General features: G+C 36.7%; 8 protein-coding genes across 8 annotated transcripts; 4 read left to right on the top strand and 4 right to left on the bottom strand.

Moving 5' to 3' along the window:
- Window positions 1–37: 37 nt before the first annotated feature.
- On the bottom strand, window positions 38–1,030 carry VPS75 (Vps75p; the record flags this gene model as incomplete). Its single annotated transcript, XM_003672984.1, has 1 exon — window positions 38–1,030. One exon carries the CDS (start codon window positions 1,028–1,030, stop codon window positions 38–40), a length of 993 nt encoding a protein of 330 aa, XP_003673032.1.
- Window positions 1,031–1,125: 95 nt separating this feature from the next.
- CRS1 (cysteine--tRNA ligase) lies at window positions 1,126–3,483 on the bottom strand (the record flags this gene model as incomplete). Its single annotated transcript, XM_003672983.1, has 1 exon — window positions 1,126–3,483. One exon carries the CDS (start codon window positions 3,481–3,483, stop codon window positions 1,126–1,128), a length of 2,358 nt encoding a protein of 785 aa, XP_003673031.1.
- A 240-nt stretch (window positions 3,484–3,723) lies between these two features.
- Window positions 3,724–4,959, top strand: RPA49 (DNA-directed RNA polymerase I subunit RPA49; the record flags this gene model as incomplete). The annotated part of the gene is made up of 1 exon (XM_003672982.1): window positions 3,724–4,959. The coding sequence occupies one exon, from the start codon at window positions 3,724–3,726 to the stop codon at window positions 4,957–4,959; it is 1,236 nt and encodes a 411-aa protein (XP_003673030.1).
- A 208-nt stretch (window positions 4,960–5,167) lies between these two features.
- On the top strand, window positions 5,168–6,817 carry MPA43 (Mpa43p; the record flags this gene model as incomplete). The annotated part of the gene is made up of 1 exon (XM_003672981.1): window positions 5,168–6,817. One exon carries the CDS (start codon window positions 5,168–5,170, stop codon window positions 6,815–6,817), a length of 1,650 nt encoding a protein of 549 aa, XP_003673029.1.
- A 106-nt stretch (window positions 6,818–6,923) lies between these two features.
- RAD50 (MRX complex DNA-binding subunit) lies at window positions 6,924–10,838 on the bottom strand (the record flags this gene model as incomplete). Its single annotated transcript, XM_003672980.1, has 1 exon — window positions 6,924–10,838. The coding sequence occupies one exon, from the start codon at window positions 10,836–10,838 to the stop codon at window positions 6,924–6,926; it is 3,915 nt and encodes a 1,304-aa protein (XP_003673028.1).
- A 395-nt stretch (window positions 10,839–11,233) lies between these two features.
- Window positions 11,234–12,973, top strand: NRD1 (Nrd1 complex RNA-binding subunit; the record flags this gene model as incomplete). The annotated part of the gene is made up of 1 exon (XM_003672979.1): window positions 11,234–12,973. The coding sequence occupies one exon, from the start codon at window positions 11,234–11,236 to the stop codon at window positions 12,971–12,973; it is 1,740 nt and encodes a 579-aa protein (XP_003673027.1).
- Window positions 12,974–13,211: 238 nt separating this feature from the next.
- Window positions 13,212–14,042, top strand: MRPL17 (mitochondrial 54S ribosomal protein mL46; the record flags this gene model as incomplete). The annotated part of the gene is made up of 1 exon (XM_003672978.1): window positions 13,212–14,042. One exon carries the CDS (start codon window positions 13,212–13,214, stop codon window positions 14,040–14,042), a length of 831 nt encoding a protein of 276 aa, XP_003673026.1.
- A 145-nt stretch (window positions 14,043–14,187) lies between these two features.
- On the bottom strand, window positions 14,188–15,570 carry TEX1 (Tex1p; the record flags this gene model as incomplete). Its single annotated transcript, XM_003672977.1, has 1 exon — window positions 14,188–15,570. One exon carries the CDS (start codon window positions 15,568–15,570, stop codon window positions 14,188–14,190), a length of 1,383 nt encoding a protein of 460 aa, XP_003673025.1.
- Between the last annotated feature and the right edge of the window lie 104 nt (window positions 15,571–15,674).

Raw genomic sequence — 15,674 nt, 5'->3', positions numbered from 1 at the left:
GGCATATATATACATTCTTAAAAAGCTATAAGACTGATTAAACACGTCTCTTTTTGCTGGCAAGTTTGTCAGACTCACCATCTTCATCCTCACCTTCTGGCTTTGGTAAGTCGAGAGGCTCCTCATCACTGTTATCGTCCTCCGAGTCACTATATTCATCTTCCAAGTCTCTCTGGGCTTCAGTGTAATACTTGACACAGTATGGATATATGTCATCGCATAACAAACTGGCTAAATCTTCACCGTGTGGAAATTCCTTCCCAGGTTTCTTACCGGTCCACTTGAACCATCCAAAAAAGGATTTCATACCTTGGCGATAATTCTTCTTTCCTTGAGGACTACGCTTATCTTCTATCAAAGATGGATTAATGGACTCATAACTTTGGGGCCATTCAATATCCACAGGCTCACTAGTCAATACTTCCTCAACACCTATCGTTTCGTTATCCTCACCAGCTTCATCATCGTCATCAAAATCCTTATTACTTTGCATTTTTGTCATTTTGAATACCTTTGTGATGCTTTGTTCTGGGAAATCATGTTCAATACCTTTGAAATGGAAAGTTATGGAAAAGTCTCTAACATTAATGTCAGCATTACTATTCTCATCCCAAATCAACCATTTTACTACCACTTTTGTAATATTATCCACATATTTAAAATCAGATGCTCTTATATAATTGGCAAAATCTGTATTCTGTGAGAGTACTACTTTCCAAAAATCATCAATATTATCGATATACTTATCACGCTTCTCGTAGAATGGCTTTAATTTGTTTAATTTAAATCTTTCAACATCATTATCAATTGTTTCAATTTCTACTTCACAATCTGCTAATCCTAAAAATGCATCTCTATTTGAATATAATATTGTTGTTAGTAATCGCAAGCACGGTTTCCAAGGTGAATGTGTAATTCTCAAACATACCGCTTTGTGGAATCTTCTATCGTATTCATCTTTGTTCAGCTCTTTGTAGTTCTCTTTTGTTTCGAGAAAGCTCATCTGATAAATTTTGTAATTTCTTTTCATGTTTAAAATTTCGGATTATCTTTTTTTCGTGATTATTAGTATTATAATTTATATGATGGATGTACTCTTTTTATATATTACAAACATACATTTATCTATGCAGAACCAAAATATTCTTGATGTAACTTGTTTTGTTGCTCCCATTGTTTCTTCAATTTTTTAGTCATACTTTTTGTAACATCATTTCCTTCCTTGTCCTTTGTTGGAAGACCTTGTTCGTCCCAAACAGAGTAGTCTTCTGTTCTAAACATATCCTCAGCACGTACCTTAGCCTTTTCCTTTCTTTCTTGTTCTTTTAATTCCTTTAACTTTTGTTGTTCCAATTTTTTTTGCAATTTAGCTTGCTCTCTAGCAAATTTTTCTTCATTAATCTTCAACATTGCTTCACGTTCCTCAACAGTTAAAAATTTGACCAAAGCTGATTGACCATTTCTATCATCTAAAGCCACATTCAACCTCAACAAATCTTGATCTCTAATCTTATCAGTCAACTTCAAGAATTCTGAAACATTTGCCTTCGCAATGGCTAAGTCACGTACTTGGTCTCTGAAAGTGGATAAACATTTCACGTAGGGCATAGCAATGTCTTCAACCGAGCTTTCATTAGCAGAGGAAGAAGCGCCAGTACTGTCAACCCATCCTAATTGATCTGGACGAGCTGGAAATCCAATTATATTTAAGATTTTAGTCACATATTTGGCAATGGCCAACACTGGTTCAATTTTCAGATTTGCACCCACAGTGGAAATATATGTGTTTGTGCAGGTGACCAATTCCACAAGAGCCTTTAGTGCCTGAGGTGTAGCTAAGTTATCACAGAATGAAACATGAACTTTATCCTGTGAAACCTTAAGTTGTTCCATTAATGATCTTTCCAAATCGGTAAATTTCTTGGAAATTGGAGTTTCTCTCTCACGTTCTGCTAATTGAGCCAAGTAATCATTGTTCAAAGCTCTTACATTCTTGAAGAAATTGTTCAATGTGGATTCTGTGGATTTAACTTCATGGATCAAAGCTTCTTTGAAATCTAATTGATTATTCCACTGAACAGAAGCAAAAGCCAACCTTAATTGTCTCCCAGAATACATTTTCATAGCTTCATCAATGGTAATGAAATTCTTTAAAGATTTAGACATTTTTTGACCTTCAATATGTAAATGGCCTGTATGTAAGAAATAATTAACCCATTGTTCATTATCAAAGCATGCTTCAGATTGAGCCAATTCGTTATCATGATGAGGAAATGCCAAATCGATACCACCTGAATGAATATCCATCGAGGACCCATGAACATCAGATGCCATCACAGAACATTCAATGTGCCATCCTGGTCTGCCTGCACCCCAAGGAGAATCCCAACGAGGTTCACCTGGTTTTGATGCCTTCCATAATGCAAAATCATTCTTAGATCTCTTTGTAGAATCAACAAAATTGGACAAAGAGCCTTCTGCATCTTCAATCAAATCCAATTGACCTTTATTCCATGGTTGACATTTAGCATAGGCATGCTTATCAGATGAATCAAACTTGACAGTGTCGAAATACACTGATCCATCTGTGGTGGCATAGGCGTACCCATTGGATATTATACGTTCGACAAAAGCGATAATTTCGGGAACATACTCGGAAACACGAGTAGTAATGGTAGGTGCCAAAACATTCAAGTTACTCATATCAGTATCAAATTGTCTTTCCCAGTATGCTGGCAACTTACGGAAAATTTCTGGATCATTAATGGTAGACCCCAATTCTTTATCCAATAATGGCACTAAAACATCTTTGACATTCTTGTAAAATTGATCAGGTTCATTGGTCAAAGTGGTCAATGCTGTGAATGTATTCTTAATTGCGGTAATGTGCATGGGTAACTTTGGGTTAATTTCCTTTTCTTTCTCCATATCTAGGGATTCATTCCATTTTTGAAATTCATCAAAATTCATGGTCTTATCTAATTTAAGATTCTTAACGATATATTCATCGAGGGCCAATTGAACCTTTTCCGTATCGACAGAACCCTTGGCCGCATCAACAAATTGATCAAATAAATAATTTTGTCTAGCTCTAATGATAATTTTGTCATCAATATCAGTCACATTTTGTACGAAATTGATATCATAACCAAAATAATCTTGAAGGATTCTTCTATTGATATCGATGGAGACATAATTTCTAGCATGGCCCATATGAGATGCATCATACACGGTAGGACCACAAGAATACCACGAAACTTGCTTCGTACCTGATAATGGAACAAATGGATCCTTAGATCTGGTCAATGAGTTGTAGAGTTTCAAAGTGTGAGCTTCAATGTCAGATGGTGGTTGTGGCTTGAGCCATTTTGGCTGGACAACCTTAGATTGAGGGGCGGCTGTGGACATAGGTGACTGAAAGCGCAATGGTGAACGAAACAACAAACTATTGATAACCTTGATACGATTAAGGTAGAAACCCATTTATAACATCTGGCATTAAGAGACTAGTTCAATTCTTCCAATAATGTATGAAATGGGAAGCAATCCGAATTTTTCACTATTGAACTCGAAGAAAAACGACCGTTACCCGGGGAACCGTGATGAAAAATTTGAGATTTTGAAAAATTTTCAGATTTATGAGATGAGCTTACTGAATAATGTCTATAGCGTGGTTTGAAAGTGGTTTAATAAGCCAAATTGATCACATATCGTAGTAGCATAATGTCCCCCAAGAGATCCGTCCAAGAACTTGAAGTGGAGTCTGTCCAAGAACATCCATCCGTCGCCATTGGAAGCTTCTTCAAAGGTGTCAATGTCCCACAGGATGCCAAGTTTGATTTATACAAGAAGAAATCATCATCTTCTTCCGCACAGGATTTCCTGCTACATGGTGAGAACTCCAGATTGGAATATGAAGGTGCCACAGATCATTACGCAAGTAATGCCACCCAATCTGTCATTGCTCTTTATAACAAGAAGACTCAAAAGCTTCAACTTTATAAGACCCCAATCCTACCTTCAAAAGTGATTGCTAAATCATCCAAGAATTTGAGAGGACCCACTATTAAACACACTTCCACACGTAACAATGCGGTATTAAGAAATGCCTTAGGTGAAGCTTTTGGTACAAAGAAGGCCAAGAAGGCAATTGCTGATATGGAAAGAAATCGTATTGATTCTGATAAATTGACCACTGTCGCTGTTGATATTGTCGATTCTGTTCGTGTAGCATCAAAGGACTTGCCTACAAGAGAGGAATTAAATGATCAAGTGTCCAATGATAGACCAACACCTGTAGCTAATTTGGAAGCTACCGATGTGGAACAAATCTACCCTGTGGAAAACATAATACCTTCAAGAGAGATGCAATTCATTCGTGTTGGTAGCCTATTAAAGGAAAAAGATATGGAAAAGAAATTGGAGCTATTGCCTTATCAAACAAAATCCAAATATGTCAATAAGAAATTGACAACTTTATCACAGATGGGGAACCAAGGTGCCCTAAAGTTACAATTATTATATTACTTGAACTTATTGATGGGTGTGTATGAAAATAGAAGATGTTTTAGCAAGGTGAAACTAATGGAGAGATTGAATTCTCCACCAGAAACTCTTGTTGATGGGATTCTAGATAGATTTACAGTGGCCAAGTCAGGTCAAATGGGGAGATCCAAAGAGAGATCATTTTTTATTGACCCACAACATGAAGATAAATTGTTATGTTTCATTTTAGTCCTAGTATTACATTTGGATAATTTCATTGTGGAGGTCACTCCGCTAGCACAAGAACTAAGCATTAAACCATCCAAAATTGTGAGTTTGTTTAGAGCTATTGGTGCTATCGTTAAAGGTGCTACTGTAGCACAAGCTGAAGCATTTGGTATCCCAAAGAGTGCTGCTAACACTTATAAGATTGCCACATTGAAAGTACCTTTCAAGTTACCAGAAATGGTTTGAAGAGGCAGAGGGCCAAGACGTTAACATATCTGGATATATATACATCTATATAAAATCCTCATCATTAAAATCATTTTGTATAATAAATAAATTCTTTATAAACAACGGAATGCGTTTAAGTCTCGAAAAATTATTTGGGCACCATCGCTATGGAACAAAAACTAGAAACTTACACCTGGCAACAGGTAGATAAAGAGTGCATGTTGCAATGGAGATTGGTATTGGTATTGATGTGGGATCAACTAGTGTCAGAATTGGAATCTTCAACTATGAGGATGGGACTACGATAAAAACAATTGTGAAGGAAATGCTTTATAAGCATGAACCAGACAGCAAATTATGGCACTATACTCAGAATGCCTTTGTAATGAGGGATTCAATCTTTACCGCCTTGGAAGAATTGCATGTCAATTCCTATATTGTTAAGATATGTGGTGTTTCAGCTACATGTTCGATGGTATTTCTTCAACGTGATTCCCCGGCAGATCATCTCAGACCACTTACAATAATACACGAGGAAACTAATAATACTGACTCTATTATCTTTTGGAAAGATCATACTGCTCAACCAGAGGCGCAAAGACTTAACAATAAACTCAGAACTGCAAATGAAGGGCTTTCCGGGAAGGAAAATAAAATATTGTCAACATTAGGTTCAAGATCTGGGTTTATTGGTGAAATGGCAATTCCTAAGTTAAGTCGATTGATCAATTTGATAAAAGAGGGATTTTATGAGACCCCCCACATACTGGAGGTCTATGATTTACATGTTTATATTGCACAAACACTAGCACAGAAATATGACTGGAACACTGTACATCTACAAAATAAGCCGAACGTGAACGGAATTGGTATCGATGGGGAATTACAGGGCTGGGATTTATCATTTTACGTCTGGGCTTTACCAGAAACGTCTTTCCCTATATGTATTGGTCCTTCAAAGGTAATAAATGAAACATCTATAGTAAGACCGAAAAGTTGTATTGATTGCTATGCCAGTTGGTTTTCCACTGATGCTTGCACAAAGGATGATACACTCTTTATGGCTGCAGGTACTTCTACATGTTGCTTGTATGCAATGCCAAGAAGTGCCTTAGAATATTTTGGGGAACAACAACAACCTCTGTCTTTATTTTGGGGACCATTTACGAACGTATTAGATAAGGATAAAAAAAGCTCTTTCGAAATTGGTTTCTCTGAAACAGGTATTCTATTGGAGAAATTATTTAATAAGCATCAAATAACAGCATCCTGGAGTGTTGCTGAAAGTATAAACTACGTGGAAAATCAGATTGCCATCTATGAGCGAAAAAAGAGCCACTCAATCTATTTAGAACCTGAAATCTACTTGTTTCTCAAGTACCTTACATTAAACAAGCCATCTGGTAGAGATACACCCGATACCCCAGATTTATTTGGAAATGATGGGGTTACTGACTCAACTTTAGGATTGATTTTTAAATATATTGCAATATTAGAATATCTAGCATACCAAGTTTCCAATTTGATACTCCAGTTTCAGAAAGAGAAAATAATAATCAACCATCTAGTACTATCTGGAAGCCAAGCTCAGAATAAGAGGTTGCTTGATCTTATACTATTCATGCACGATGGCACAATTGATATAATAGTACCAGCCGAGGATTGGAAATTTGGTGCAATGAAAGGTGCATTCTATCTTGGCAAGGCATATTTTTTACATCAATCCATTGTCGATTTCTTGAAATCTAGGAAAAATGCTGATCAAATTGTGATCTGTACAAGAAGTGAAACATCCATATTGAAAGAAAATTCTTTTGAAGAGCAAACACTAATAACAGCAATGTTTCAAAACCAGTCCAGAAGCCTTTATAAATGATGTAACTATTAGCTAAAACCGATAGATCTATTCTTTATTTCCATTTGTATGTGAACTTATAATGATTTACTTATTACATCTTATATAAGCATAACCACAACAAGAATCACTCCGCCACTTTAGTAATATCTACCCATTCAATTTGAGACTTTTGTCTGTCATCTCTTTTGACTTGAAAGAAATGGTCCGTAAATTGAGATGCATTCATATGATTGAGAAATTTCTCATCATGAGTAATAACAATCAATTGAAAATTCTTTTGGTGTCTTCTCATTTCGATAATATTACTCAATGATTTTGCTAGACTTTCAATGTTTTCCTCATCTAAGTTGGTGGTTGGTTCATCTAAGGCAATAACCCCACAATTGATGCCGAAGGTTTCCGAGAGTGCCAATCTAATAATGATGGAGGCAAGAACTTTTTGTCCAGCAGAACATCGCCCCCTCATATCAAGTTCCGCATCTTGCTTGTACATAACCACACGGTAATTATATGACTTTCCACGAACAGTGCTACTTACCTCATCAGATCGTATCTTAATCGTGTCAATATCGGTTCCACTATAAGTGCGCTTCCATAATTCATCAATGATTCTATTAATATCCTGCATTTTTAAGCCATGGTATCTCATAATTGCACTATCCAGTGCCTTAGAATATGTATCAATGTCATCCGTAACAAATGTCCTAGTTTGTAGGGATACCCATTCCTTATGATATTTTTCATCCACATCCTTATAATCAGAACGTAACTGTTGAGACAATGAGTCGACTTGACTTTGTAGTTGCTTGATTTCACCAAGTTTACCAGCATTTTCGGCACTTAGTTTTTCGAATAAATTCCTTAAACGTAACGATTCTTGTTGATATTTATCTCGTTCAGCTTCTGCATTCTGAATATCTAACCTTGATATATCATTCTCAGTTTCCTTTAATTTCGCACGGAGATTGGCTAGATGAATATTTTGTTCAAGATTTCTCTTTTCATTACTGGAATCCTTTAGTTTATCTTTCTTACTATTTAAATGGTTCTGTTTTACTTCAATATCTTTAGTGATATATGCAATTTCTTTTTGTATGTCTTCAGATTCCTGGATACACATTCCTAAGTCTTTTGCACCACTATTATCGAACTCAGAGACCTCCTGTTTTAGGTTAGAAATACGGTCTAAATAGCTGGTTATGCTTCCCAAATTTTTCCTTTTGGCCTCCATCTCCCCAGAAAAACGTTCCATCTCATTGTTTAAAACTTTGGACAGTTCTTGCTTTTTATTTCTTAGTTCAATAAGCTCAGTCTTTAACGTTTGAATTCTTAATAGTATTTCTTTCAGTTCGGCGTTCTTTGAATGGAGATCATCATCAATATTCTGCTTTCTTTGTAATACCCTTTCTATTTCATTGATTTTTAAATTACGATCCTTAATTACGTTTAGTAACGTCGAGTGCTCTCTCATCTTTGACTCACGTTCATTTTGTAAATCTTGAATATCTTTTCTCAACTGACGCATGAAATTGTTCTTATCTTGCTGCTGTTGGTTTAGCTCATCTACAGTTTGAACACCGCCATCAGAATCGCCATATATTTGTAATTCCTCGGATAGGTCTTGAGATTCCTTTTCTAAATCTCTAGTTTCCTTCCTTAATTGAGCAACTTGATCAACAAGTGGTCGTAGCACTTTCTCACAATGGTCTCTGTCTTCTTTTAATCCGTTCCCGATTTCTTCTACTTTAGCCAACTCCTTTTTTAGGCTAGATACATGCTCTACCAGTGAAGTAAGTCCATTGCCGAGGTTCTTGGAATTCGTTTGGGTTGAATGAAGCTTGATTACATCTCTTTCTAAGGCCCTCAGACTATCTAGGTATTCCTTCTCTTCTTTGACTGTATCTTTCAAGGTAGTTTCAAAATTGGCATCTGTTTTGGCTTTCAACTCTTGTAGGAGTTTGCTTTTGAAGTCAGCAGTTTCAAACTTCCTCGAACAAAGATAACAACAACTGTCTCGTTCAGCAATCTCCAGCGCCTTTCGGTTAAACTCTAATGTTGTTTGATGCATTTTTAAATTCTCTAAAGCTGTCTTGTAAGATAGTTCTGTTTCTAGTACTACTTCATCATACTCATCAATGGAACAATCTTCAGGTAGTGCAGATTGTAATGCAGTTATAAGGCGTTGCTCCGTCTCCTTCGAATTTTCTATTTCTTTCTGAGCGTTCGTTAGTTTTATATTTGCTTCTGTGTATGATTTGTCTTTCTCGTGTATGTTTTTGTTATTGACAGCAATCTCCTTTTGTAGGTTAATATAAAACCTTTTGAAATCCATATCAAGATCATCAGGAACTGTTAACTTCCAGTTACGAGCCCTTTCATCATTAGTAACCTTTTCAGTTACTTTTTCCAATGAATGTAACTTTTCTTTTAGAGAGCCTTTAATCAATGCTAGCTTAGCGAATAAATCTGCTTGCTGATTAGTTTTCATTATGCGTTCCTGTATTTGTTGAAGATCACTTTCTGCGATTATCATTTGATCATTTTTTTCTTTCAAAGTTGAATTCAGTTTAGTAATGATATCATCATTTTCCCAAGAAGTCAGTTTTTCATTATACTGGTTTAATTTCGCTTTCGCAGCTTCCAGATCCGAATGAGTAAACTCGTTAATTGTCAACTCTGAAGTTAATTTTTCAATTTCAGCAGATATTTTTTGTTGGTCAGCTTTACTATATTCTAATCTTTGGTTTTGAATCGTTTCGGAGTTAGTTATTTCAGATAGTTCGTTTTCTAAAGATTTTAAACGATTTCTTGATTCCTTTTCAAAATTCGAAAATGAGGTATTAAGGTCATCATTAAATTTCTTAGATTTCTCAAAAAATTCTTGAGGTTTGTTTCCCACATATCCTAAATTATAACGATCAGAAAATGCCATAGATAATGACTCTAATGTAATCACATTTTTCTTATACGCCTCTTCTCTTGCTTGTAATTCACCCATTTTCCTTACTAAGCCAGTATATTTAGATTGGGATTGATTCGCGTCCCTCTTCAGAATATCAATTTCAACTTCAATCTTTTTTACTTCTTGTTCATTTTCATCGAATGATTTGGAAAAATTGGCAAGTAATTCTTCCAACTCTTGCTTTGGTAATGAAATGAGTTCCACAGAGTTGCTGACATTTTCAATTTCTTCCTTCAAATGTTTATCTAACATTCTCAGGTTTTGAATCTTTGACAGAACTTGTTGAAATTCTTGGTTGGATTTAAATAGTTTATCAGATTGTTCTGTTATCTTTTGTAGTTCAATTTCAACATCCTTTACTTTCATTTGATACTCATCTATTTGTGCCTGCAATTGAACAATATTCATCTTTGTGCCTCTGGACCTATCTCTATCTACTCTTAAATGTTCCACCGATTGTTTCAATAACTTAATATCGACTGTCATATCCTTTTTGATAGCTTTTAAATTATCAATTGCCTTGGTAAACTTCATTGCTTGAAAAATCTCATCAAACTTCTTCTTCAAATTGGATGGTTCGCTCAATGGCCATAAACTGTCCTCTTGGTGACAAAAGATAACATATTCTAAGATTGCTTTGGGAACTCCCAAATATAAGGGTACTTGTGTATCTAGCTCGATGGATCTTGTACTTAACGTCGTTCTATCACCATTTTGATTAATCGCAGCAAGCTGTCCTTCTAACGTCTTAAAAGTGTTCGTAGTCTTCTTTGCTAATAGTTGAATATTTCTGGTTACGATCATAGTAATTCCATTAGCACTAGTAAAAGCCAACTTCACTTGCGCTCGAATATCTTTCTCCCCAGTAATCTTGGGATCGTGAACAAAAACACCACCTTTACTATTTGGCGGTAAATCTCCAGTAGTGGCATATTTCAAACATTCAATAATGGTGGTCTTCCCAGACCCATTGGACCCCACGATTAGCGTCAAGGGTTTACCAAACTCAATTGTTTCCCGGTCATTAGAGTCAAATGATCTAATCCCCTGGATAGAAAGTTTGTAAATAGCACTCATTACCGCACTTGGTGCCACTATCAATGCTTATGACACCCAAATCTCGGTGGATCCCATCAAATACGAGAAGATCCATCTCTTCATATCAACGGTTACCCGCGAAAGCTTTAATTTTTTTCGTCATTGAAAAGTATAAAAGGGCGACGTTTTGTGAAATTGCGTTCTCTTCATCCCTCTTTCTCTCTCCTTCTCATCGACCAATAACAAACTCAACTAACTGATAAACACTCCGTAACGATCGTGTATTATCTGCCTTTAATCTTTTAGATTTTTTAGAGAAACTACTTCATTTTCGACACTTCTATTTACATCTAAATAGTAACAGAAGTTGGAACGAACAGTAGAAGACTAACAAACGTTTCGAAAGCCCCCCAAAAATAACAAGTACAGCAATAATGAGTAGCAGCGAGACAGAAGAAGGAATTCAAAGTTTTGTAACCACCTTGGAATCATTTAAAGAATTGAAATCCGGTATTTCAGCTTCTCGTATTAAAAAATTAACCACTTATTCCCTTGACCACGTTGATCAAGAAGAACAACTAATATCTCTAATAGTCGAGTATTCGAAAACTTGTCCAGACTCTCATAAGTTGGGTTCTTTATATATCATTGATTCAATTGGTAGAGCATACTTGGACGAGGCAAGATATAAAGAGGAGTACATTAAGCCTACGGCGAAGAGCGGTTCATGCGCTCATGGAGTCTATTTGCTTGGTGAAGCCATAAGAGATTTATTATCTGAGGCTATTTCTAAGAGTAGTGATGATCATAAAAATAAGATTCGTACTTTGATAGATATTTGGGATAGAGCTGGTCTGTTCCAAAAGAATTACTTGAATTCAATAAGAGCTAGATTTTTTGCCATGGCACCATCTTCCACGTCAACGACCTCTACCTCAAAAAATGTATCTTCCACGTCTTTACCAGAGGACCCAAAGGAAAGATGTACTCTAATTTTAAATAACTTGACACCATTAAGGCAAATTCCCAATGTTAACATTCCTGAAGAATTATCGCTAGTTGATGATCCTACTAAGCAACATACTGCTCTATTACAATTATTGAAGGATATTCAAGCTGCCACTCAGTTTGTTCAGATGGAGTCACAGTCTGTAGTGGCACCACCTCCTCCAAAACAAGTGGCTCACATAACTGCTGAATATGGTAGTAGACGTGACCGTGTACGTGATCAAAGAGGAGGACGTAATAGATCAAGATCACCAAGGGCCAGAAGAAACTCTTCAACGACTACAACAGCTGTAAATAACGGTGTTACTGGTGATGGTTTCTCAACGGTCATTGGTGGTAACAATCATCATTTATACCCAAATGAAATGAACATCCCATCAAATCCCCATTTCAGACCTAAGCCGGTATCCTATGATCCAAGCATACCACCTAATCATGTCAAAGTCTTCAGCAGAACTCTTTTCATTGGTGGTGTCCCCATGAATATGAAAGAATGGGACTTATCTAACTTGCTAAGACCATACGCAGAAGCTCAATCCATCATTATGAACAACCATCGTAAACATGCTTTTGTGAAGGTTTATTCAAGACGTGAAGCTGAAAACGTTTTAATGAATTTTAACAAGGATGGTTCTTCTCAACTAAGATTACGTTGGGGTGTTGGCTTTGGACCAAGAGATTGTTGTGATTACCAAAACGGTACAAGTATAATTCCAATCCATAGATTGACTGACGTAGACCAAAAATGGGCTGTTAGTGCTCAATGGGGTGGTACCGGTGGTCAACCCTTGACTACAGGTGTTGTTTTTGAAGAACCAGATATCATTGTAGGTGAAGGTGTCTCATCAAAGGCAATTTCCAAGAAAATGCCTACAGATTCAAGACATGGTCCTAAATCTGCAAAGGCCTTCAACTCTCCTCCGGCTGCCGCTCCAATACCTATGCAACAAACACAAGGTATGCCATATGGTTCTACAAATCAAATGTACCCACAAATGCAAGGCCCACCTCCACCTCAGCAACAGATGGGGTACGGTCAACCTTATCCTCAACCACAACAGGCGCACATGGCACCACCACCACCTCAACAGCAAGGAAACATCGACCCAACTGCACAATTGAATTCGTTAATGAACATGCTAAGCCAACAGCAACAACGTAACTAAGAAACTACCTTGCTATGCAACACTATATGTAACCGTTATATAACCATTACTTACCTTTTAATAATATATTTTAAGTATTCTTCATATATTATTGATGTGCTCGTGTCGAGCGATTGAATTTTCGATAGTCTACGGTAAGCCCGGATGGATACATTGAAAACGATTTAAAGACTAACTGACAGTGTGGAGCATATAACGGATCCATTGAAAGTAAAGGGTTCGTGAAGATCTAACGGTGATGTCTATACCAGTGATTCGAAAACCAGCTATAAGGGCAGGCTTAATCTTGTCTCGAACACCAATAATCGCGCCGGAATTGACTAAATTAGAATCTCAATACTATGCATATCAATCGGAATTAGAGAAGAGATTAATGTGGACGTTCCCAGCATACTACTATTTTAAGAGGGGTTCATTGGCATCACATCGTTTTATTAAGGCCCAGAAATGGCCCGTGAGTAAAGCTCCTGGAGTTTGGTATCCTAGGGGTGTTCCTGATATCAGGCATGGAAGAGAGAGAAGATTGAAACAAGAGGTTGTTTTGCCCAAAGAAAAGAAGGACGTGACAGAAAGTACTGGCAGTACTGGAGGAAGTGAGTCAGTAACTGATTTAACTGATGCTTCTAGACCGATTGTCCCCAATTCAAGGATTACAGAGGCAGACAAATTGAATGATTTAAAGAGTCTCGAGAGACAACTATCAAGAACGTTGTATTTGCTAGTGCAAGACAAATCGCTAGGTAAATGGATATTCCCAAGCTTTGATGTAGTAAAAGACACGACGGAAGAGGTGAAACCATTACATGAAGTTGCAGAAGACGGATTAAGATCTCTTGTTGGACCCAACATAAACACGTGGACGGTGTCAGGAACACCAGCTTCTGTATTAAAGCAGGAAAATGACGTCTATGAATTTTTAATTAAATCACATATACTGGCAGGTAATTTGGAATTGACGAAAAAAGGCCTAGAACAAATTGGTGAATATGCATGGCTAACAAGAGATGAGATAAAGGAACATGTTGAAACAAGTTATTTTGAGAACGTTGAATTCTTACTAGCCAAATGATCTCTCCACGAGAAATAAATAGTGTTAATTATAAAGTACTTGTAAATATAAAAGAAAAAACAAACAAACTTTTAAGCTAATAATATTATCTGTGTGGGCTATTGATATAATACATCTTAAATGATCTATATGCTAATACGCTTAATTATATATTAAATCTACTAGGTTTACCTGGCAGATTACGTTGCTGTGGCTTCTGTACAGAAAATCTATCTCTGCTTCTGTCTCGCTCTCTTTCCCTCATTTTCTCTCTTTCTTGCTTATAAGGTCTCTTTGAATTTGAGGAGCCATTCCCCCCACTTTTACTACGAGAACTAATATCACTGTGTGGATGCTCTAAATTCCGATGTGACTTATTATTTCCACGTGTGTTTAAACTAGATAATTTATTAGCATAATCTGACTTCCAGAGCAGTAATGGATCTGTTATGGATACTGGTCCACAATAGCTTTCTAGCGTATCATTTTCCCCCGAAAGTATAAACCATGATTTTCTGGGGTAAAATCTAACGACTAGCTCAGAATTGAATTTTTGCATATTTTCTGTTTTCCAAAGAGTTCCATCATTTATATTATAGAATCTTACCAGATCATCCGTGGAACAAACGGCAAGAATCTTTCCCAAATGGTCCACGTCCATGGATATCACTGCACCTTCCATATCATCAATAATGAGAGAACAAGTTAAGGTTGAAGTATCCCATAATGCACATGATCCATCCGTACTTCCGGTTATAACAAATCTCCCGACAGGATCCATCTTTATCACAGAGATGGCAGATCTATGAGCCTGCACGATCAATTTAAAAGTCATTTCTCCAGTATCATCAGAAACCTCTAGCAAAGCTAACTTCCCACTTCTAAACCCAATAAATATAAACTTCCCTGAGTTATCCCATGAAATGGAATATATTGTATCATTTTCATCAGATATACTGTGTACAGGTAACGACGCAACCATTGAATGTTCCTCTTTCACATTGTATATATATAGACAATCTGATTTGGTGGCGGCAAAGAACCAAATACCCCTTGGATCGTATGCACATCTATTAACTTTCACTTTACTTGAAGGTAGGCTTAGCGTACGTAATTTATTCACTGTAGGGGAAGAATCATTCTGGATGTTCCAAATGAATATTTCATTGGAATTGCTTACAGTAGCAAATTCATTCAGTTCGGATGGATTGAAGGATAAGTCATTGATGACTTTATCGTTCCCATTTGCATCTGGAATATAACAATTCTTAGCCTTATTGAATGAATGGCCCTGTAAGACCCAGACAGTGAGCGATCCATCCATTCTTCCATATGCCAAATAAGCACCCGATGGATGGAATTGCAACGCTAGAACTTCATTTGGTGTAATTGACGATGTGAAACGTGAATGTGTTCTTGTGATGGCACGGGTATATCTTTCATCCTGTATCTTTTCAGCTTTCAACTCCTGCAAGAACTTGGTTGTCATGGCATTTGCCATTGGTGAGTCAATTGTTCTTTGGTCCACAAAGGATTGAGCGTTAGACATTGGTCAATGAGTATTTCTAGGGTACCTTTGTTGTCCCACCCTACTGGTGATTCCGTATGATGTTCGAATTGAAATTCGTTAATTTCATGAAATTTGTTGCAATG

Source organism: Naumovozyma castellii, chromosome 1 (genome assembly GCF_000237345.1).
Source record: "Naumovozyma castellii chromosome 1, complete genome".
NCBI classification, from domain to species: domain Eukaryota; kingdom Fungi; phylum Ascomycota; class Saccharomycetes; order Saccharomycetales; family Saccharomycetaceae; genus Naumovozyma; species Naumovozyma castellii.
Note: the sequence above shows the minus strand (reverse complement) of the source record. Positions and strands in the feature narration are given on the sequence as shown.